The sequence below is a fragment of the Scyliorhinus torazame genome, chromosome 21 (assembly GCF_047496885.1).
Source record: "Scyliorhinus torazame isolate Kashiwa2021f chromosome 21, sScyTor2.1, whole genome shotgun sequence".
Lineage (NCBI taxonomy): Eukaryota > Metazoa > Chordata > Chondrichthyes > Carcharhiniformes > Scyliorhinidae > Scyliorhinus > Scyliorhinus torazame.
Genome location: NC_092727.1, coordinates 103826081 through 103850527, shown reverse-complemented (window position 1 = coordinate 103850527; position 24447 = coordinate 103826081). Strand labels below are relative to the sequence as shown.

Below are 24447 nucleotides of genomic sequence, written 5' to 3'. Positions count from 1 at the left end.
CTATTATCCAGTATGAAATGTTCCAACATCCGTTCCCCCTGCACAGTCTGGTACACTTTCATTTTGCTCAAAGGGGCATGATCTTCAAGCAAAAGGAGTCTGTAAAACCTCCCTTAATGGTATACAAGCACAGAAAGCAATGATAAACAAATTGAGTTGAAACAGGTCAGTGTGGCAATCCTGCATGACAATATTCTGGGAAAAGTGATTTGTGCTTTTAATATTCTTTTATTACGTGGAAGCACGGCCCCTATGAGGATTGTGAATGGGATCATCAGTGGACAAGACTGGAAAGAGTTATTATGGTTGACAGAACAAGGGAGAATTGGCACCTGACATTAGCAACTAAGCCAGGAAGGGCTTTGCTGCTTCAGCTTGAACAGGGCGTCTTCTTTGTCTTTGCATTGCGGGGCTTTATCACACCCTCAAACTGGACGTCTTGATGTTGCATAGAAACATAGAAAATAGGTTCAGGAGGAGGCCATTCGGCCCTTTGAGCTTGCTCCACCATTCATTATGATCATGGCAGATCATCCAACTCAATTGCCTGATAACGTCTACCCCTCACATCCTCTGATCCCCTTCGCCCCAACACTCGGGTTGATGAGAAAATTCTTTTTTTTTCCTGCAGATAAACTCAGAGAATAAAATTAAGAAGGGCACGAAACTTATTATTGGAGACCGCTTAATTTTTTTTAAAAATTGGTGCGTTCAATCAGTAATAAAACCCTTCCTGCCACCCAATGCGACAAATTACAGTTGAAGAATAAATATGGTCGAGGGCAGCATGTGGCGCATGTGGGACTGCGACGCTGAGGGCCCGGGTTCGAATCCCGGCCCTGGGTCACTGTCCGTGTGGAGTTTGCACATTCTCCCCATGTCTGCGTGGGTTTCACCCCCACAACCCAAAAGATGTGCAGGTTAGGTGGATTGGCCACGCTAAATTGCCCCTTAATTGAAAAAAATAATTGGCTACTCTAAATTTAAAAAAAAAAGAATAAATATGGTCGAGCAAGATAAGTTGATGATCTGAACAGGGCTTGAAGGGGTTAAACTGATTTTGCCTGAATTCAGGAGCAGCAAAGCCATCCAATTACAATTATGATCTGTGTGAACAAGCTGCCATTCTGGGAAGCCAGGCATCAAACACATTGCAGTGAGTCTGTCAACCTCCCAGAAGTGGCTGCTTCCTTTCAAATGTGGCTCTGCGAACATTATGTGCAGTGTGGCACAGGCTGGAAGCTCCTTTCATAATCTGCTCCTGATAATATTGTGAATTTCCTTTTAAAACAAGCTCCTGCAGTCGTGCCTGCCATAGGTCAGTGTGCTGTATCATCTTTCCTGTTCAGTGATAAAATAATGTATCGCCGAAGACCAAGTGACTCTTAGTGGCACTCGAGGGACCACTGCATCCATAATGTGATAGTCGGCTAGCAGTACTGTTTGTTAATGACTTACCACAGCAAAAGAGCAGGTTCTTCTGGGCACTTGCAGACCTCCTCCCATCTGGACCCTGGACCCATCCCATTCTGGATGTATTGAAGCGCGGACCTCACTTCAAATCAGCAGTTCCCTTGCTGAGGTGCCCCTGCCCGAATGAATCACAGGCGTCCTTTGAATACTGCTGATGGAAGGAATCTTGCTGGAGGGGAATCATTAAGAGCCCTGCTAACAGCGTACAGTTGTTGGGAGATGCTGTGACTAACATGCCGTGATTCTGCCACAGGTAAGTTCTGATGAATTATTATGGGTTTTATTTTTGTTCTCCCCCACCCTGTAACAGCTCACAGCTTGCCTGCCAGCCCTTGACGCTCCACTGGAGTAGAGTTGTACTGATTATTTTAGTTGGCCCTGTGTGTTAGGCCAGAAATAAAGCCCCTTATCTGATGGCCTGCTTTTCTTATCCACAGTCCCAGCTGCAACATGTCTACCACAAAAGCAAGTGATACGGATGAGGTTTTTGGTGAGTAGATGCCGGGATATTTTTCAACGGAGTCTTTTAACCATTTCTAGAAACCTCAGCAGAACTACTTCTTGCTAAGAGGCTTGCTTCAGCCCTGGCATCCTGACTTGTCTGATGACAATTTGCTCTTATCCACTCAATAATTAAATATTTTTTAAGCAGAAGGCAGGGAAATCAATGCAGATCAAACAATTCAGGTCCGCACTAAGATCAAGATATATGGAAGTATGAATGAGCTATTGATTTGGCATCGAAAAGCACAGAGAATAAACTGTGAACCTTTACCTGAAGGAGCAAAACAGGATAATGAGCAGTTGTTTATGAGAAGCATATATGTTTGCATTATGTGCTCAGAGACAATGATTGATCTTGTAACTGCTTCATTTTAAACAGATGGTGCGGATGAATTGTTGATGGATATGAAAAGGAACTTTATTGAGATTGGAGTATATGCTTCAGCCTAATTTGGGAGTGCTCTGGCTGCACTAATGAAACAATGTATTGTTTAACATACACTAGCTGATGTTCAGATATGATTGTTAGCTTCACAGTCACAAGGGTTTCTTAAATCATTGATAAGCTGGATGTCACCCACTGATGGCCACTAATTGGGATAGAAGGCGCTTTTGGCTGTCGCACAGAAAACAAAAAAGTAGGTGGAAAGAATCAGATAATATCACACGTCAGAAGAATAATCAATTCGAATTTAGCAATATTCATGGTAATTATGTTAGTTGCAGATCACTTCCCTGTTTTTGCTTATGGGGCTCTGGTGTACTAAACATTGCTCATGTCAGTAACAGCCAGCGGCAATCATTTTAACGGCTGGAGCAAATTAACAAAACAATCTCCAAAATTAAAGCATTGTTTCTTCATGGAGCAATTGTCGTCTCTCCATTTAGTCTGTGGTTCTTGTTTCTCAAACATTGCTTGTTAATTCATGTAAGCAACTGGCCTATCCCTTTAAATTGATCCCGCATTAAATAGGATGTCCCTTTAAATAGATCCTACATGAAAACGATTACATTCATTGAAGTGTGGTAGAGTGACTCAGACCAACAGTTTCTGTGTGGTTCGTAACACAAGGACACTCCCATCAAAGTGAGCCGAAATTGAATTTGGCTAATTCACAGACTATTATGTATGGGTACCTGACGCCTTTTCCAACAAAGACTATCTTCTGTTTAGATAACGCTGCTTATTACCTTCCTGAGACTTATTCACGTACAGTAATTACTGTGCTGCCACTTCCTTGTGATTTCCATTGCAACCACCAATAGCAAGTACCTTTATCATTTTGCATATTTACCAGCTGCCTTTGGACTTACAATAATAGTTTGCAAATCCAGTCACAGTGAAATCCATAGCAGTATATTCAGATATAGAATGAGTGGAGCTCTTATTTTCTCAGCCATTGGAGCATAATGCAACTATTATTTTGATAGAAGCCGGTAGTATTAATACGCCAACCTTGGCTCTGAAGATCTGTTTTTATCATAGATATTTAAAACAATGCAAATGTTCCTACCATTTGTGGACCTCTTTTCCTACCTAATGTTGGCACATTTTCCTTTTTCACAGTTTCTCCGCCAACAGGCACTCTGTTATACAATTCCATCGCCGTCACAAAAACATCAATTGCATTTTCACTAATTCACCTGTTGTATTATGATGCAGTTAATAAAATGAGAGCTTTGAGTGCTGAAAGTTCACTGTGGCTTTCAAATTAAGTCCTCATTTTAGTCACAGAATAGCACAGAGCAGAATCAGGGACTGAAACCAAAATTCACCCATGCACCCTCTCAACTTCGTCCAACGGTCGGTGTGTGTCGCTTCTGCCAATTGAGATTTAGAACTCAACAGTGCATTCCAAAGCAGCTGTAAATGGGGCAGAACTTCCATCCTAAATCCTAGGATCATTGGGGATTTGTATATTGTGGGGCGATAGCCCACATCCACAACAATCCATTTGAGCCACCCATCTCAACTGTGCAGAAGGGATTTAGAAGCAGATTTTGGTTGCGACATGTATCCTTTTACAGTTTCTAAATGCTGTGCTGTCCTCCACCACCCCCCCCCCCCCCCCCCCCCCCCACCCTCTCAGCAACTCTGGATGCCTTGGGTCGCACAGGCATCCCGCTGGATCCAGTACTGCTGTGGCAGAAATTGAGGAAAATACCCATTCCCAAATCCACAGGAACTCGTGCCAGATGGGTCCTCCCTTAAGTAGGACATTCCAGTCCAGTGGTTAAGATACTGAGTTAACAATCCTGAGGTTCTGAGATTGAAGTCAATAAATTGGTGGATCAGCATCAGAAAAGTCACCATGGCCAAGACTTTTAGGCCGAGTCAGGCGAAGAGTCACCAGGGAATGCATCCCCGATGATACAGGCTGCCCTGCAGCCATTGAACATTTAACACTCCACGTTGTGTTAATTGACTGAAGGTGGGATTTCTGTTCCTCATGCAGGAGGATGCCCTGCCTCAGAGAGATATCCGCCAGTCAGGTGGTCTGTAGTCCCATCAGCTCCAGGAGCAGTAGTGACCACTGCTGCAAATACAAGTAATGTCCAAGGTTCAGGTCCCAGAGTCCAGGAAGGGGGGGAGGGGGCCTGGTGAGTGCCTAGAGTAGCGAGGGGATGCGAGGCCCCAGGGAGTCGGGGTGTTGATGGAGAGTGCAAGGAAGGAGGCAACACCCGCAGGTGGGAGACCTTGTGGATGGTAGACCTTGTGAGAGGACACCTGATGTGGAAAGAAGGCTATTGATGGATGTGTCGCCCTCTTCCCACCTGAGGCCTGAGCAAGATCTCTTTCTGGAATTTCTCCCTTCCCCTAAACTCCACGCGCCTGCCTCAAAATTGAGGAGGAGTGGGAAGCCGCCCTTAAGTGGTCACTAATTGCCTACTGATTGGGGCAAGGTCGGGCAGGTCAGCCTCGGTCTCGTCCATCCCACTGTAAAATTGCGGAGAGGTTGGGACGGCAGTGGGGAGGGGAATTTTACATGCTTTCGGTCCTACAAATCCCCTGGCAAGGGGACTGTAAAATTCTAACCCATGTTGCCAGATAGTTATTAAAACACAACTGATTGACTCATAACCTTCAGCGAAGGATCCTGACCATCCCTTCCCAAGAATCTTGGTCTACAATTCCATGCATACATTCTAATGGCCTCGGGGAACTAGGAATGACATTCTCCAAGGAGCCACTTTTGATACCTCCTTCTGTTCCATCCTTCACCTACCTTGACTCACAGTGCACTTGTAAACCATCACGTTTATTCCACCGATCAGTACCCCTTGGGCTCTGTGATCAACAATCATCTCACCTCTCGGCACCTTTCTAGTGCAGCATCTTTACTGAACTTCATGTAAGATGGCTGCCTGCAGGGAGTCCCATGTGGCAGAGCTCACATGACTATGGCAAGCAAGATTGGGCATGCAGCAATGATTGGATTTCAAAATCCAAACACAAAGCCCTTGCCATCTAATACTTTATTGTGGACTATTGAATAGACATCTTTGAACTTGGTTCATGTGTACTGACACCTTTCCCTTTGCTGAGGCTTTCTTGCCAAGCTATGTTTTCCACGAGCTGCTCTACCCAGTGTCACATTGACCCTTGTCATCAAATCACACCTTGGAATCTCTTACTACTCCTCTAGTACCTTCTTCACTCACCTTTATCCAGCTGTTCCACCTCTCCTTCAAAATGTTCATTCTCAGCTGCTCTGCACACTCTTTCCTGAGCATCTCGCTGCAATACCTTCCGTCCTTTTCTTTCTCAGCCTTCACACTGTGACGGCTAAATATTAGAGTTTTCAGTTTTTATTTCAACTTACCTTGCCCTCTCCCCTTCCATTTCCATGTCTTATCCTCCTTAACCGTTTGCCTCTACTTGATTGCCCATATTCATGTTCGCCTCCTCAACCTTTCCGTGTTATGTTGCTTCCTTACTCCCATAGTCTTGATTAAAGGAAAGGCATTTCTAATCACTTATTTATCCCACACCATGCGCTGAATTCTCTGATTCTGCGGCTATGTCCGAAGGATGTGTCTGGTCTTACGACAAAAACGTCGGCAGCGCCCCCACACTGATGCTCCGCCCGGCAGAGGGGCTAGCAGCCGCGCCACATAAAACCCCTTACCTACCGATAAGGATGCAGAATGGCCTGGTCTGAGGCCGTGAATGTGCACAGCGGCAGCCGCACTGTACAACATGGCGTACTGCACGCAGACCGGCTTGCCAAATACAGCCCCCCATAACCTCCCTCGCCACCCCCAGACCACCCCCCACCAGTCCCCCCAGCCCTCGCCGAACACGCCCTGCTAGCGGAATGGCTCGCCTCCACCCCCCCCCCGACCGTGGCGGCGCTGGACACAGTCAGCAGCGGCCACGCCAGGTTCACCAAAGTTGTCTCACGCCATCGGGACGTTGGCCCAGCAGGGGCGGAACATCGGGGGAGGGCCTCAGGTGACGTCCTGAGGCTGTCACAACGGTGTGTGGCGTATTCCTCGAGTATGCTGTTTTTGAGGGGATTAAAAAGGGATTCTCCGGTGATCGCCGAACGTGATTTTGCCGTTGGCAATCGGAGAATCCGTCCAGAATATCCCCTTTCATCTCCTCTTTCATTCACCTCTGACAAAACTTTTCGCTCAACTCAGTCACAAGTGTACTTTTAAGTTGCCAACTGCCGAGCATTTGACCTTCAATTTCCAATGATATTTCCGCAGTTTCAATCTGCTGAAATATTTTCTTACTTCAATTTTGATGCTTTTTTACAACAAAATCTTTACTCTCTCTTATCTTGGCCTTTCTCCATGGCCTGGGGGGAGTCTTTGCTCTCTCTAGTTCAACGGATGAAGACTTGTGCATATATAATGCAAAACTGATATAACCATCTATCATCCGGCCTGGTTAGATCACATCAAGCATTCCGGGGCCTCATTCTCTCCGCTCACTACTCCAAGCATCCACCAGAGTAAAGTTAACCCCAAACTCTGTTCTCCAAAATCAACCATTTCTTTAAACCTCTCTTCACTGCCCCCTCCACCTTAATGCGCAACAGTGAAAGGAGCTCATAACTTCTTGATTGCTAAGATTGCCACTAGCCCTTCGGTTTTCTTTGCTGCTTCCTGCTGCTCCTCCATCTCAGATCCCTGTTTCTTTCCTATTTTCCCTCAGGCACTCTCTGAACTCTTCTTGTTCTTGAGATGTACTTCTGCACTGAGGTAGAACCAACCTTCTGATTGTTTTCCAGGTACAGAATATGGATCAATTTAGGGGATTAACTCCCAATCTGCATGAAATTTGTCCAAACTGAGTTGGACTATTTATCAGGTATTCCCGATGGCCTATAAGATTTACAAGAATGTTGCCAGGGTTAGAAAAGTGTAGCTACGAGGAGAGATTGGATAGGTTGGGGTTATTTACCTTGGAACAAAGAAGGCTAAGGGGTGACTTGATTGAGGTGTACAAAATTATGAGGGGAAGAGATAAAGTGGACAGGCTAAAATTGTTTCCCTTGGTGGAAAATTCCAGAACCGGGGACATAGATTCAAGACAAGTGGCGGAAGGTATAGAGCGGACATGAGGAAGAACATTTTTATGCAAAGGGTAGTAGGTGGCTGGAATTCACCTCCTGAGTTGGTGACGGAGGCAGAGACTCTAAACGCATTTAAAAAGTACCTGGATCTGCACCTCAAGTGCTATATACTACAGGGCTACGGGCCGGGTGCAGGAAGCTGGGATTAGAAAGGGAACCTGGGTGTCCTTGGGCTGGCATGGACAAGATGGGCCGAATGGCCTCCTTCTATGCTGTAACTTTTCTATGATCTTTGGTTCTATTGTTGCCTGAGACTGGTGTCAGCTGAATAGACTCACGCCTTTTTTAGGCCAACTTGTTGACATTTAGCCACAATTGCACGAGAAGAATAGTGACAGGAGTTCTCCGGTCATTGTGATTCACGTTTCCTGCTGGCAGTGCATACCCACCGGTGGGTTTTGCGGCGGTGTGGAGTGGTTACAATGGTAAATCCCATTGACAAGTGGCGGGATAATGGAATCCCAGCAGCAGCGAACGGTGCGCCGTCAAAGATTACGTGGCCGGGGTAGCTGAGAATCTCGTCCAGTATTTTTTTTAGAAGTATACAACCGGTCTTGCGTCCAAGCGGATCTGGTGTGCTCCCCTGACACCAGAGTACCGCTGATCGCTTCTACATTGCGGCACCTCTCATTTCCTAGGACTTATTTTCAGGCTACATCTGCCTGAGGCCCGATTCCCAATATCAAGCCTGCCTCAGGATTCCAAGTGGCTGTGTCTGATGCACAGAACACTTCAGGCCTGGGAATGGGCCGAGGTATTTCCACCCAATGGGGGCTATCCATTGAAAAATATTTCTTCCTTTGCTCCATTTGGGGAAAATAAGAAAGACTTGCATTTCAAAGCACTTTTCACAACCATCAGGCCTCTCAAAGTAGCCAATGAAGCAATTTTGAAATGTAGTCCGCCTTGTTGTACTGGCAAAGCGGCAGTCAATTTGCATACAGCAAATATCCATAAGCAGCAATGTAATAATGGCCAGATAACTGTTTTTGTGGTGTTGACTGAAGGATAAATATTGGCCAGGTCACTGGTGTTAATCTCCCCACTCTCTGTTAAATCTAGCAGGCAGGTGAGGCCAGCACCTCCTGTACTGCACTGGAGTGTCAGCCTTGATATTTGCGCTCAGCACTTGGACTGGGACATGAACTTGTAAACTTCCCCTTCAGAGACAAGGATGCTACCATCTGAGCCATGGCTGACACCACCGGGTAATTTCTCCGGTCCCACCCACTGCGGGAACCGTCACGGACGGGATGGAAAATTCGACTGTCAATTTTTTCTGATTTTTCCAATTAAGGGGCACTTTAGCGCGGCCAATCCACCTGCACATCTTTGGCTTGTGGGGGTGAGACACACACAGACATGGGGAGAATGTGCAAACTCCTCATGGACAGTGACCGGGGCTGGGATTGAACCCGGGTCCTCAGTGCCGTGAGGTAGCAGTGCTAACCACTGCACCACCATGCCGCCCCTTATGGTCCATGTCGAAGATCCATTGAGCAAGGGTGGGAGTTTCCGGTCTTGGGGCAAGCGCGATCGGAAAAACGGACCCACATTTGAGGCCGGGATTCTCCATTCCGGAATTGCCGCGCTACCGCTGCCAGTGAGAATGGAGAACTTGACGCTCAGCCAAAACTCCATTCACTGCGGCGTAAATGGAGAATCCCGACGGTGCGAACAAACGGAGAATCCCTCCTTAATCCCTCTTTGGTAAGTAGATTCTCTGTAAATATCTGGCTGCAGGCTGGCAGGTTCTGTTCCAGGATTCCAGCCAGAGGAAGCTTTCCATATCTTGGTAGAGAACAGTTGGAACTGAATGAATACAGGAGCTTCCCTGTTTATGCCGCATTCAGGATCTATTCAATCAAGCATGCTCCTTCCATTAACGGCCTTTATTACTCTTCTGTCTATGGGAAAGCCACCATGTTGGAGCTTGTGCTATTTCTGAGTACTACAGTGAGGAGATAAGCTTGAATGAAGCAGAGTCAGGCTGTGCAAAGTGTGGTACATGCAAGTAAAATGCAGCTAAATGGTGGGGAAGCTTCATGAGAGAGAAAAAAATGGAATGTTCTCTCTCACTAATGGGTGTGAAGAGTCCTGATTCAAATGGTTCTGGCAAGTTTCAATCTCGATTTCACCCAATCTGAGTCCAATGTACAAACCGTACACACTTTAGCATCTGTTAGTACTGACTGGTTATTCGAGCAATGGGCCATAAAGAATAGCTGGTCGGAGCAATGGAAAACATCACGCTGCTGCAGCACAGAATACACCATAAAGGATCGTGCTGAGCTGCAGCTTGTACAGCTTTAACCAGCCCACGTGGTAGCTGCCTGAGGATTGTTCCAAATGTGCAGTTGGAAAGAGAGAATGTTCAGTCTCCTCGGTTCGTCTTCACTTTGATTGCAACGCATGCTTTTGCCATAAATGTCAATATTCATTGCAAGGAGTCAGACTAGCATAGCTAGTCATATGCTCTGCTTATCATCGAGAAAGCACACTGAAGGACAAGTAAAGCATAGATTTATTTTCTGCAGGTTCTCAAGAGGTTAGGGGTAAAGGGGTCTGATAACTGTGGAAACTGAATCCAGTTTGTTCCAAGGCGACACGTCCTTTTGTTCAAGATCAAAAATGCTTTTCTCTCGTTGAGAAGGTAGAAATTGTATATTCTGCAACACCTTCCTTTCAAAATGAACTTACAGTGACAGTAGTGATTCACAGTTATAGCCACCCTCTTGTCTTATTGCCATTGGTAGAAGATGAGGAACTAATAAAGGTAATCAATGCTTTTCCCCCCACTTTTTGTTTTCCAATTTCTGCCCACTCATTGAGCTAGAATCCAATCCAAAGTGTGTGTTGCTGAAATAGAGCGCTGCTCTGAAAATGTATAGAACATAGAACATTACAGCGCAGTACAGGCCCTTTGGCCCTCGATGTTGCGCCGACCTGTGAAACCACTCTAAAGCCCATCTACACTATAGATTTTCTCAATGAAGGTCAGCTAGAAAAACATTTTTGGTGGGCTGTCTGCTACCAAAGAAATACATGTTGCACAAAAAGTGTTAATATTTTGCCTGAACAGTTATACCAGTACACATTTTCTGTGTTATGCTTTGCCATCGCATTTCAGGGGCGAAATTCTCCCCCAACGGCGGGATGCCCGCCGACTGGCGCCAAAGCCGGCGCAAATCAGACAGGCATCGCGCCGGCAAAAAGGTGCGGAAGTCTCCGCATCTTTGGCGGCCTAGCCCCAACATTGAGGGGCTAGGCCGACGCCGGAGGGATTTCCGCCCCGCCAGCTGGCGGAAATGGCGTTTGTTGCCCCGCCAGCTGGCGCGGAAATGCGGCGCATGACCGGGAGCGTCAGCGGCCGCTGTCAGTTTCCCAGCGCATGCGCGGGAGCGTCAGCGGCCGCTGTCAGTTTCCCGCGCATGCGCAGTGGGGAGAGTCACTTCCGCCTCCGCCATGGTGGAGACCGTGGCGGAGGCGGAAGGGAAAGAGTGCCCCCACGGCACAGGCCCGCCCGCGGATTGGTGGGCCCCGATCGCGGGCCAGGCCACCGTGGGGGCACCCCCCGGGGTCAGATCGCCCCGCGCCCCCCCAGGACCCCGGAGCCCGCCCACGCCGCCTGGTCCCGCCGGTAAATACCAGGTTTGATTTACGCCGGCGGGACAGGCAATTCCTGGGTGGGACTTCGGCCCATCCGGGCCGGAGAATCCAGCGGGGGGTCCCGCCAACCGGCGCGGCCGGATTCCCACCCCCGCCCAATCTCCGGGAGCGGAGACTTCGGCGGGGGCGGGGGCGGGATTCACGGCGGCCAACGGCCATTCTCCAACCCGGCGGGGGGTCGGAGAATGATGCCCCAGGTGTCAGACGGCAAATGGCTATGTCACATTTGATAAGTAACTGGACAGAAGGAAAAGCAGTCATTTGGAATATTTCAGGCTGGAAATTCATCTCAAGTGGTGGCACAAAATGGGGGGAATTGTAACGGCTGCCCATTCGATTGACCACCTGTATTCAATTCCATTGACCGCATTGAAACAAAATATCAGGTGCTACATATATCGGCCATTTTGTGACACTGCCTGTGCCGCACACAGGAGTTTCTAACTAACACAGGAGCCACAGGGCGGAATCTTGTGCTCTCGATGGTGGCGAGCTTAGAGGTGGTAAGGGCATGTACTTTGAGGGGATTGTGACATACGCGAATCACGCTACCATCTCACCTCTGCCTGAGTTAAGTTCTGCGCAGCAAGGCCCATGGTTGACCTTCTTGCCCTGCTGCTGATTGAGGCCCTGAAGTGACCGATTAAGGACCACTTAAGAGTCTCATCCCACCATTCCTGGTATTAACCCAGCTGCAGGTGATCCTGTTGTTATATGACATGCAGGACAGCTGTTACTCTGCGGGCAGCTTATCACCTTCGCGCGGGGTGGGTGGGGGGGGGGGGGGGGGGGGGGGAGGGGGAATCAAAGGCCCTCAGTGCCTGATCAAGAAGCTGGGCATTGTGAAGGGTAAGGTGAGGGGGTTCGGTCTGTCAACCACATCGTTGCCATTTCTTCTGAGCCCCTGGCACCCCTCTACTAATGACCCCCACCAAATGGGGTGGCCCCAGACCAGACTGGCTGCAGCTCTCAATAGGTGAAACCTCTGCCTTGGCGACCTGTTTTCAGGGGTAGGTCCACAGCTGGCCTACGACTGCTTGATTAGCATGTGGTTCAGTAGAACTTCCGGAAAAGAGGAATCATGGGCTGCTCACTGGATCTCCAGCCAGCAGCCGAGACCCTCGATGCCTCACAAGATTCTGCTCTGAAATATGTGCAACCTGCGACCTGAGTTTGTGAATCACATATTAAAGAAAAGTCAAAATTCTGGCCGGCGTGGTGAAGTTGAATTGAACTTGAATGTTTGCAAACATGGGCATGATTTACCAGCCGTTCCTGCCAACGGAATCTTCTGATTCCGCTGATTGCGAAGTCCTGGCAAGGGTTTCCAGGCGGTGGTGGCACGACAACCAGAAACCCTGTTGACAGCAGCAGGAACGGACGGAAGATATCATCACCAGCCAATGCAGGCCGCCTCTGCTACTGCAAAATATGCCACGTGATGTGTGTGCATGGGTGTGTGAGTGGGATTCCCGCCCATAGTGGCTTTATACCATTACTTTAGACAGAATGACTTAAGGCAGAATTATATGCCGTGTTACAACGCTCCAAGTGGTAGAGGTTCTGTAGCGTTGGCACAATCTCCCACACTACAATTAGCAGAATATTTGGGAGGATAGCCATAGAAATAGCTTGGCCGGGATTCTCCCTACCGAGGTGGGTTTTCCAGCGGCGGAGTCTTCTCATTATTGGCTGTGAGCGCGAGCGTCTGGTCCCGCCGAAGACAATGACCATTTGTGTTGCTCGCCGGTTGTGCTGCCGGAGAACCCGTGGTGGGGGGGATGGTTGGGGTGTCACATTTGTCAGGACCTGAAAATCCTGATGGCGGGGCGGGACAGAAAATCCCAGAATTTGAATGGTGGTTTTCAGAGATCCCATTTGTGGGCAAACCTGCTTGTAACATTTGCGATGATTGAGTTATTGCAGATTTCTTTCAGATGTTTAATACTCTTATCAATTTTTAAAATTGCCATCAAAATCACCTAAATCAATAGTAGTGAGTAACGAACAAAAGGCCTAACTTTTATAGGTAAGAATAAGGTTTAGCAAATTTGTGTGTAAAAATTATATTTAGAATGTAACAGAATCTTAAAAATTCAATCTAAATCTACATCAAGGGCGCGATTCTCCACTCCCACGCCGGTTGGGAGAATCGCCTGGGCCGCCAAAATTTCCGGGGACGCCGGTCCGACGCCCTTCCGCAATTCTCCCAAGCGGCGGGAACGGCCCGGTCGAGTTTCGCGGGCCGCAGGCCGGAGAATCGGCGGAGACACCCAAAATGGCGATCTCCGGCACCCCCGCTATTCTGAGGCCCGGATGGGCCGAGCGGCCAGGCCAAAACGGCGGGTTCCCCCCGGCGCCGTCCACACCTGGTCGCTGCAGTCGTGGGCGGTGCGTGAACGCTGGGGGGGGGGGGGGGGGGACCGGGCTTCACCTTGAATGTGGGGTGGCCCGCGATCAGTGCCCACCGATCGTCGGGCCGTCCTCTCTGAAGGAGGACCTCCTTCCTTCCGCGGCCCCGCAAGATCCGTCCCACATCTTCTTGCGGGGCGGATTTGGACAGGACGGCAACCACGCATGCGTGGATGACGTCTGTTATGCGGCGCCGGCCGCGTCATCTATGCGGCGCCGCTTTTACGCGGGCGACAAGGCCTGGCGCGGGTAGATGACGCGGCCCCGATACTGGCCCATTGTCAGGGCCTGAATCGTTCGGGACCGGGGCTGTTCCTCGCCGTCTTGAACCTCGACGGCGTTCATGACGGCGCGGCCACTTCGGTGTGGGAGTGGAGAATCCCGCCCCAAATGTTTATTCCTAATCTTAATATATACCTTTATAGAGTTTGAAATTCCGAGTATATCGTCCCCCATTAAATTTATTGTACCATTTTACTTTTTAAAAAATTAATTCATGGGATGGAGGGGGTGGTGGTGGTGGGGCCGGGGGGGGGGGGGGGGGGGGGGGGGGGGGGGGGGGGGCGCGGGGAGGGGGGGGCGCGGGGGGGGGGGGGGGGTTGGTGGTGGTGTTCACTGGCAAAGCCAGCATTTATTGCCCATACCTAATTGCCCTTGAGTAGGTGGTGGGTAGTCGCCTTCTTGAACCACAGATGGCCATGTTGTATTGGAATGCTACCAGTGCTGTTCAGGAGGATGTTCCAGGATTTTGACCCAACGACAAGGAAGAAAAAGCAATAAAGTTCCGAAGCAAGATGGTGAGTGGCTTGGTGAGGAACTTGGAGGCAGTGATGCTCACATGCATATGCTGTACTGGTCCTTCTTGGTAGAAGTCATGGGTTTGGATGGTGCTGTCAAAGGAGCCTTTGCAAGTTGCTGCAATACATTTGTAGATGGTACACACTTTTGTAATAGTGTAGACTCCTATTCTTCAACTTCTCGCCATGCAATACCTTTTTGTCTCATTCCCTTACCTGCTCCGACTCACCTTGTTCCTGACCACTTTCTTCCAGCTCCCTGACTGTCCCCAGCTGCTTCTCCTGATCCCAAAATACATGACTTTACAATATGCTCCACATCATTGCAGTGCATGCAAATGTATTTGCTGCAAATGTTTAACCAATTAGCTCCAATAAACCTTCACTCTTCATTTTATAATTCAAGTAGCCACTCAGTAAATTACTGATCAATTTTATAAGAAAGTTGCTTTTGTAAAGGCCCCGAAGAATCCAGCACGAGTTTTAAGGATACAAAATAATAAAGTTTATTTACTATAACAATATATACATAGTAGTAGCAGTAACTTCCCTTGCTACCTTCTCCTTCCTCCTGGTTCCTGGACTGGCCAGCTTATTTATAGTAGGAGTTTCTCCGCCCCCCTCATTGGGGAAGTTCATACTCCCATAGGATTGTGGGATAATCATTAGTCCCCAGCCAATCGTCAGTAGGCAGGTTATAACATCCCTCCCCCCCAAAGTCCAAGGAATCCACCGTAGGCCCTGGCGAAGGAAGGCGTCGAACTCGTTTGGCCGCAGGCCGGACGCCATTTGCACGCGGCGCTGGATCAGGCGGCGTATAACGAGACGGAGACCGGCGCTTCCGTGATGAACGGCGCGGTTGTACATCCACGGCCTGTGGACCCGAGGATTCCCCCTCTGATTCATCCTGTGTCTCCATCTCGGAGTCAGAGTCTGCTGCCTCTGTCATGTCAGCGTCTCTGTCCCCATTCGGTCCCGTCACGACCTGCGCAGGCTTTGAGTGAGGCACCAGTGGAAGATTTGGAGGACTACCTTCCCTTGTTTCTGGTCTTTGCCGCTGTTGAACTGAGCTCCGGGGGCGGGGAATCTTTTGCGGGGATGATCTTCTGGACCGGACGTGGTCTACATGTTTTTGCTGGAGACGCCCCTGGGCTTGCACTTGGTACGATATAGGGCCCGTTTGGCGAAAGATTACCCCAGGAACCCATTGGGCACCACCAGCAAAATTCCGCACGAATACTGGGTCACCGGGCGCAAACTGCCGAATCGGACGATGCTGAGACAATCCCGGTCCCTGCCGTTCTTGTGTGCGGCGTACTTTTGCGCCAATGTCCGGGAAGACCATACTAAGGCGGGTGCGCAGTCTCCGGCCCATTAGGAGTTCTGCGGGAGCTACCTTCTCCTTCCTCCTGGTTCCTGGACTGGCCAGCTTATTTATAGTAGGAGTTTCTCCGCCCCCCTCATTGGGGAAGTTCATACTCCCATAGGATTGTGGGATAATCATTAGTCCCCAGCCAATCGTCAGTAGGCAGGTTATAACAGTTGCTTATCAATTTGATAGTAAAATTGATCATTCTATTTAGTAAGTTTGACGATGGTGCTTCAAAGCAAATTCATTATTCAGTTACTTCATGTTATAAGTAGGTTTTTCATAAATGTTATAGTTTACTCATCGTATATGATTGAACTACTAAACCAAATAAACAAATTTACTCAGCGAATTTTATCTTTAATAATTAATTACTTCATACAGTAATTACTTTTTTAGTATCTGTTTAACAATTTAATTTTTCTAAGTTGAGGATTTAGTAATGGAAATAATTCCTGTAACATAAGAATGACTTTAAAAATGCTTAAATTCATCAACAATAATTTTGAAATACCTCCAATGGTGGCTTCTGTTAGAGGCCTGTGCTTCTTTGAGAAACTTTAGACTTGAGCTCATGGTTCCCATAGCAACCACTCTTAGCTGAAAAGATTCAAAATGGCAGCAGGCTGTAGCTCCCTGCATATATTTGTGCCTACAAATCATAAAGTTTAAGGAGTCAGCTGACAGCACATCTGGTTATTGACAGAGCTTGCCAAGTCTTGCTATTTGTTGGCCTCGACCCCATCGACACTGCTGAATATCACAGGAAAACTGCTTCAGCTGAAAACCTCCAGGGAAACCATTTTTACGAGCAGTTTGGACCTTTTTTTTCGAAACATCAAAAGCAAGGTGGAGTATGAACCTTTTCTGCAGTAACTTTGGGAATAGAGGCAATGCATGTTAAATTATATTGATCGTTGCAATTATGGGTAGCAAGGACTGACCATTTGTAAATCAATAACAAGCGTGTGTCACTGAGTGAAGAGGAAGTTGGAAGACTTCCTCAAATGTCCTATCAAAAAAATCATTTAGGCAGATGCCATCATTTTAAATGATGTGGAGATGCCGGCGTTGGACTGGGGTGAGCACAGTAAGAAGTCTTACAACACCATGTTAAAGTCCAACAGGTTTGTTTCAAATCACTAGCTTTCGGAGCACTGCTCCTTCCTCAGGTGAGTGAAGAGGTGGGTTCCAGAAAAATATATGTAGACAAAGTCAAAGATGCAAGACAATGCTTTGAATGCGAGCGTTTTAAATGGAACAGGATACGTATTTAGCACAATGGGCTAAACAGCTGGCTTGTAATGCAGAACAAGACCAGCAAAGCGGGTTCAATTCCTGTACTAGCCTCCCCGAACAGGCGCCGGAATGTGGCAACTAGAGGCTTTTCTCAGTAACTTCATTGAAGCCTACTTGTGACAATAAGTGATTATTATTATTTGTAAAGGAAGACACCAAAACAACATGGCAAACTGATATGAATTTTTAAAATAAAATAGAGAGCTCAAATTAAAGATTTATTATCAACACCTACTGATTTGTCTGTCGAGTTTCCTTCAACGCTGTAATCTATGCTTCTATGCAATACAAAAAGAAAAATTGGTACAGCTGGGGAAAATACTGATGATTGAAGAAATTCAAAATGCGGGGTATATTGTAATGTATTCTAAAGAGTCACGGCTTCTGCATTTCTTTAACATATTTTGATTTCCGAACTCAATTGTTTCGGAGTTTAAGTTATTCTATTCAGGGTCTTTTTCATGATTGGCTGCAAGTGTGTCAAATGATGTCATTTCAAATTGGCCTCTTTATATTCTATAATTACTCCTATGCTTGCAATATTATTTTATTTAAAATTAGTACTCAAACTAATTGTTAATATCTGCACTGGCAAATTCTGTATCCAGATTTGCAGGGAGATTCGGAATATAAGCCCTAAAACTAGGCACATCTATTCATAAAGTGCGCTGTGATAACTGTAACCTATTGTACTTATAGCTGTGATGTTTTACAAAGAAAACAAAACAAATTACACTGAATTGTGTAGAATATACAGCACAGTAACAGACCATTTATCCAAATTGCCCATGTGGATGTTTGTATTTCACTCCAACTCCAGTCATCTAATCTTATTAATATATCCTTTCCCTTGTTAATCCAGTTTCCACTTAATTGCATTTGTGCTGTTCAGCTCAACTACCTGTCCTAGTGAGTTCTGCATTCTAACTTCTCTCTGGCCATAGAGGTTTCTCCTGAATCCCCGACTGAATGAATCAGTGACTATCCTGTATTTATGGCCCCTTTTATAATCTTAATGGATTCTATCTAGTCACATTTAATAAGTCTTCTGCTTTCTGGAGCAAGGAGTCTGTTCAATCTTTCCTGATAATTATAACCTCTCAGCTCTGGCATTATCATATTGCACCTTAAGCAGTGCCTCTGCATCCTTCTTACACTACAGAATGATTCACAGTACTCCAACTGTAAGCATTTTAATATATTTCTTAACCATTATTGTAAAAATCCAGACCCTTAACATGATGAATTTAATGTTGAAGAGTTGCTCTTGTAGTATAAAGGTCTGGCATAGAAAGGTACAGTACTACCCACAGTGTGATGTAAAGGGACACATGACCCAACTCTGGAGGACAGTCTTGCAATGGACAGGGACGTGTGTAGAGGTAAGCATGGACGCAGCTCCTAGTTTAGACCTTATACTGTGTATATGTATGTGGAGACTTGTAGTTAACAAACACTTACTGTTCAACTACACAAGACACAGACCCCCTTTGTGAGACCTAGCAAACCACACATAACAGCTTACAACATAGTGGCAATGAAGAATGGATCCCAAAATCTTCCGGTCCCGGCGATTTCTATGGTGTTTTGTGTGGCTTGCCCATCCCGCCACAGGGGGTCGCCTTTGCAGGGACCAGAAGACCCACTGATGGGAAGGGCCAGAAAATCCTGCCCATTGTGTTTCCTACATTGCCATAGCAATTACACTTCGAAAATACTCATTGGCTGTGAAGCACTTTGAGACAACGTAAATGCAAGCCTTTCTTTAATTTTTTATTTATTTATCTGCAACTGGCAGGAAAACAGTGGGCGAGATTCTCCGTTGCCCGACACTGATATCGTGATTGGCGATCGGGCGGGGAATCGACTCCGATGCCCAAATCGGGCCGCCGCCAGTTTGACACCAGTCAGCCATGCTCCGACCCCCCGGAAATGGCGTAATCACGTCGCGCGCTGTTGCAACGGCACTGGCGTGCCATCGGCCAGGCCTCCCGCGATGCTCCGCTCCCGATGGGCCGAGTTCCTAACCACGTGGGCACGTGTGGACTCGGTGGTCGGGAACCCGGCGTGGCGACTGCAGACTGTTCAGCGCCGCCACACTGTCCTTGCCGCTGGCCAGGGGTGGGGGAGGGGGGGGGCTTCTGCGAGGGCTGGGGGGACTTGTAGGGGGTGGCCAGGGGTGGCCTGTGGGGTCGCTGATGGCGGGTCGGGTCCGCGCACGGCCAGCCCATGTTGTACGGTGCGACTGCTGCAGGTTGTCAGCCATGCGCATGTGCGGCCTGGACCCGGCCATTCTCCTGCGTTTTCAGCACGGGAGCCGGGAGCTGCTGCTCGCCTCTCACTGGTCCCGAAGTCGGTGAGGGGTCGGCTCTGATTTGCTTCAGCGCAAACCTCCCGCGGATTCTCCATTCGAGCCGCACTTAGCCGCAGAAACGGAGAATCCAGCCCAGTGTTTATTCATTTCCCAATCAAATTATTCGGAGTCCCTGGGTAAAAAATCTTTTTCAATTCATTCCAATCCTGTCAGTTGATAGATGTAACTAGCTGCCGCTTTCCCATTCAGTATCTATCCCATGCCAACAGACTGACTGTGAACTATGCCATGGGGGATCAATTGAGGTGGTGGGTTACAATTCTGCTTCACCCCGTTTCCTTGCCATTGGGTGTGTCTGTGTCTGCATCTGTGCTCTATGTGCCCTTATTTAGGATATGTTAGTTAACCAAAGCACAGAACAAATGATCCAAATGTGGGGACTATGGGCAAGACTTAGTGGTCATGTTAGCCATGGTGCAAATCCCGTCATGGCCGCTAAATAGCGCGAGACGCCAAAAATGGAATTTGGTGCTGGCGAGATTTCCGATCGGGATCTTCTCGGGCCTGCCCCAATGTTGCGATTAGGTTCAAGTCCAGGACTGGCACCATGTACTTAGCAGCGTTACCATCGCACCTTCAGCCCCCATCGAATTTGCCCACCCACCAGGCGTGACTTCACGTCCGCACAAATTACTCCCGCTTTTTAAAAACAGGAAGCAGGCGCCATGAACTCTAAGAGAGAGGAAGGAAATGAGCACCACTGTCTCCACCTAGCATCAGGGAGTGCAAGGGAACAGAACCTGCTGGCCAGCTCCAGAGATGGGGTGGAGGGCGGTTGTCCAGAGGTGCTCGGGGATTTGGAGGGGGGGTTGTCAGGGAGTGTGATAGAAAGAGGAGGGCAGCTGTCGGGGGCATAAGGATGTATTCTCAGGCTGGTGTGAGGTGGAGGTTTGTGTGGATGGTCCTGAAGTTTGTTGTTTGTGTTGTTTAAGTGAGCTATTAGTGCTATGTAAGCATGCAGTCTGTGACATGGGAAGATGGAGTGGGGGTGGCTGCGGGGCACATGGGGCAGGGGCAGGGTGTGATGTGATGAGAGTCGAGGAGCCAGGCCTAATAGGCTGGGTGGGTGAGACCCAAGATTCCCAAGGGTTGAGGTGGAAGGTTTCATAACATCTGCAGTAGCTGTCATGCAGGCTTAAGTGTTGAGGCAATGAGATCTCTGAATGATGCAGCACGAGTAACAAAGGTGCCTATTAGCACTGCCTCTCCCTGAAGCATAAAGCAATTGTGCCCTCTAACATTCTTGAAACTCATGCTTGTCACACTAATTGGCCATCAAGTGCAATGTCAGGTGCCCGCAGTCTCAATGTGAAGGAATGCCATGAATACCCAGGGTGCAGGGTTCAAAACTTGGTTGCACAGATCAGGAAGCACTGGGTTTGCTCCCCTGCTGGGACCTCAACGTCTGAGAGTCAGGATCCATTAGCCCCCAAGGCAGACATAACCATCCAGCTAACCCGGCCATTCGGGATGAGTGTACATATAGCCCTTCTGTGAGAATCACCATTGTTTAAGAGCCAATGGGGGTGGGGGAAGAACCAGGTGGGAGGATGAAGGTTGAGGTGGGTGAGGGCACAGTCCTGTTCTGGACATTGGAGAGTATCTGAGATGCGGTTGCCCTGATTAAGGTCTGGGACTAGCTGCTTCCGGGCTCGGGACGCCAATGGGTTAGGCGAGGTTAAGACGGTCAGCATCTGCGACACCAACCTGACTCTCTGCTCTGTCCCTCTCCCTCTCTCACCTCTCGCAAGAATCTGATCAATATCAAAATGACCATTAGAGTTGGCCATCCTGCTAATAACTGCACTGGAGCAGTACAGACACCTGCAGCAATATATAGCGGCACAATGGGAAGACCCTGCAGAACGAGAGCAGGGGGCCGCAGGGAAAGCTCAGAGCTCAGAGGGCGCAAGAGGCCTTGCAGGGGGCTCAGAGACACTGAAGGAAACCAATGGTCTACCAGGCCCATGTGTCTTTCATGGAGCTGTCGGACAGCATGTGCTGTCAAAGACACCGCCTCACAAGGGAAACAGTCCGGCACCTGCGCCATGTCCACGGGGCGGCGGAGTGCACCCACTCCATGCGGCCATTAAGGTCATGGCAGCCCTAAACCTTAGGGCTCCATAGGTGACTTGTGTGGAATATCACAGGAATCTGCTCATATGTGCATCCGTGAGGTGATAGATGCACTTTATGCTAGGACTCCAGTCTATTGACCTGGATTAGGACGAGAGGGCTACGGGTTTTGGGAACATAGCTGGTCTACCACAGGTGCAGGGGGTAATCGACTGCACTCATGTCGCTTTCCACTTCCTGGGCACCAGGGAATTCCATTCAGAAACCAGAAGAGATTCCACTCCCTCAGTGTGCCCGTTTGCCAAGGAGCGTGCATGATAGTTACATCCTCAACAAGTCGCAGATCCCTGGAATCTTTGAGGGATAACCCAGGTTACAGGGGCAAGGGATATCATCAGGATATGACTGATGATCATCGAATTACAGAATCACCGAACCCCTGCAGTGATGCCAGTGCAGAGGCCACAGACTGTAATGGAGACCAGTTACAATGAGGCGCACAGTGTGACTCGATCTGTCATTGAGCGGTGCATAGGGCTGTTACAGATGTGGTTCCCCTGCCTCGACAGGTCCGGTGGGGCCCTGCAATACAACCCCCAGAGGATCTTCTGCATTGTCATGGTTTGCTGTGCCCTATACAACCTGGTTCCCCAGCAGAGTGATGACCTCCCTGAGAAAGACCTCAAGGAGTGGCATGTGCCCTCAGACAGGGAGGACATGGCAGGAGGGCTAGAGATATCCTCTTTGCCTCCTGTTTCATGGAGGAGGATGTTGTGATACCTTTGCGACCAGGGTATGAAGTTAGTCAAGATACTGAACATCCGGGTGTTGGGCTGGAGAGTTCTTGCATGCCTGCTGTCCAGTCGATACAGGAGGGTGATGATGACATGCAGTAAGGAATGGTCTGTGATGCTCCTCAGCTGCTGCTTCTGTCTGACTCCTGTCTGTCTGCTGGCAGCATGCTAACTCCCTAGCTAGGTGAGGTCCTGCTCTACAATCCTTTGTCCCTTTGCTCCAGAGGGGGATTTGGGTTGAGGGTGTAGGGTTCACTGAACTGTGCCTGACTCCTTTCACTGCGAAGGAAACATTTGCACTGAGAGGGCCTAACTGACTGGTGGACATTGAGGGCCAGTCAGAACAACAGTGTCCCAATGGGGAACAGCGCAGTGTCTCAGAGTTAAAGATTCGGAGGCATTAAGGTGCTGATCAACAATAACATTTAATTCAGTGATATTTCCCATTTCAACAAGTGCAATTCCCACAGTGACAGTTGCCTAACTTCTGTTATGGGCCAGGGTTTAGAGAACCCCAAAGTGTATCATGGAGTTCACCTGACCCACAAATTTTACTAGATTGTGGTATGGGGAGCACACGGCCCACTCTACAGGTGTGATACAGCAGAAATGGAAAAGTATTTTTTAAAGCAAAACAATGTTTATTCTATGAACTCAAGTTAACCTTTTAAAAATATACAGTGAACATCTTAGCAACCATCAATTCAAATACAACCCCCAAAGAATACAGCACTAAGTAATCCTTAATAACTTCCCAAATAACATCCAGAAGACAAAAGAAACACCTTTTAACAGAAGCACATTAAGTTTACATTCACTACTGAGAACATTTATAATTCTGAATTCACCAAATGACCAAGAGATGGTCTTTTCATGGCACAGAGAACAACAGTACACCTGCTTTGTCTGGCTTCAGCTCCAACACTGAAAACGAAACTAAAACACACCCTGCAGCAAACAGCCTAAAACAAAAGTAAAAAGCTGACAGACAGTCCAGCTCCACCCACACTCTTGACATCACTGATAAACACCCTTTTCTTAAAGATACCCTTACATGACACTTCCCCTGTGCCAACACTATGCCCCTACAATTCCTTACACTTGCCTACCCTCCCGTTTAGTTATTTTTCCAGGATGCACATCAGAGGTGGAGGTGCCCTTCTGCCTTTCACGTCCTGTTGCTTGAGATGCCCTTGGCAGGCGCCCTCTGGAGAGCCAGGACCCGGAGGGCCCCGGTTTAGTTTTGGGTGGCACTTGTGTTGTTGTCTCACCCTGTTCTGCCTGCTATGCCTGAGTTGTGTCGGTCTCAGGAAGGGGGCATTCAGGTTGGCTCCAGGGTCTCCTGGGTGGAAGGCCCCCAGGTGTGCTCCAACAAATCCCCCTTCCTCCAGGTGCTTGTGGGCTCCTAGGTTACTCCATGGGACAGAGGGGCAGCTGGCGAGAGTTCCAGAAGCCTCAACGTCATCTGGCATTGCCAGTCCTGGTGGCTGGCCATTTTCTGAACCAGGCAGTTGAAGCTCTCAGCCACGGTCCTCAGGGACGGAGCCATGCTTCAGAGTTCTCCCGACTTGCATCTGACCTCTTTCCCCAGGCATCCCACTGTGGACGCCGCACTTGCAGCATTGGCCTGGGTGCCATGCATTCTGACACCATCACCTGTGACAGAAGGCTGTGGGACACTTCCAGCCGACTTTGCAGTAATATAGCTGAGACCCCCTCCTGATATTTCTGGCTCTGCCTTTGCACCTCAGCCAGCTGAGGTATGAACTTGCCCAGAGGCATGGCCTTGGCTGGAGCACAGCTGAGTCCAGGGATCCGTGCAGACCTCGACTTCCTACTTCCAACTGATGTTCATCTGAAGCAGTGCGGTGCTCACCGGATAGCGACCCAGAAGCATGCCGACTAAGGTCACCCATCACGGCGTGTTTCTGTGCTGGTGAATGGTGTGGGTGATTGCCGTGATGCACCTTTGTTGTCCTCCTCAGTGATCTCCTCCGACATCATGTCAAGGGTGGGCAGTGGGACACTCGTGGGGGTCTCCCAGGCAATTGAAGGCCCCCAGTGGCTTGCCTTCTGGGCAAGGAGACCCTGC

General features: G+C 48.5%; 1 protein-coding gene across 1 annotated transcript in view; it reads left to right on the top strand.

The window, feature by feature from the left end:
* The first annotated feature begins 1169 nt into the window (after positions 1 to 1169).
* Positions 1170 to 24447, top strand: part of LOC140398454 (sterile alpha motif domain-containing protein 14-like) — a 495360-nt gene continuing 472082 nt past the window's right edge. The window contains exons 1-2 of the mRNA XM_072487148.1: positions 1170 to 1726; positions 1911 to 1963. Coding sequence (XP_072343249.1) covers positions 1924 to 1963 — 40 coding nt within the window. The 5' untranslated portion in view covers positions 1170 to 1726; positions 1911 to 1923. The remainder of the gene's footprint in view (positions 1727 to 1910; positions 1964 to 24447) is intronic.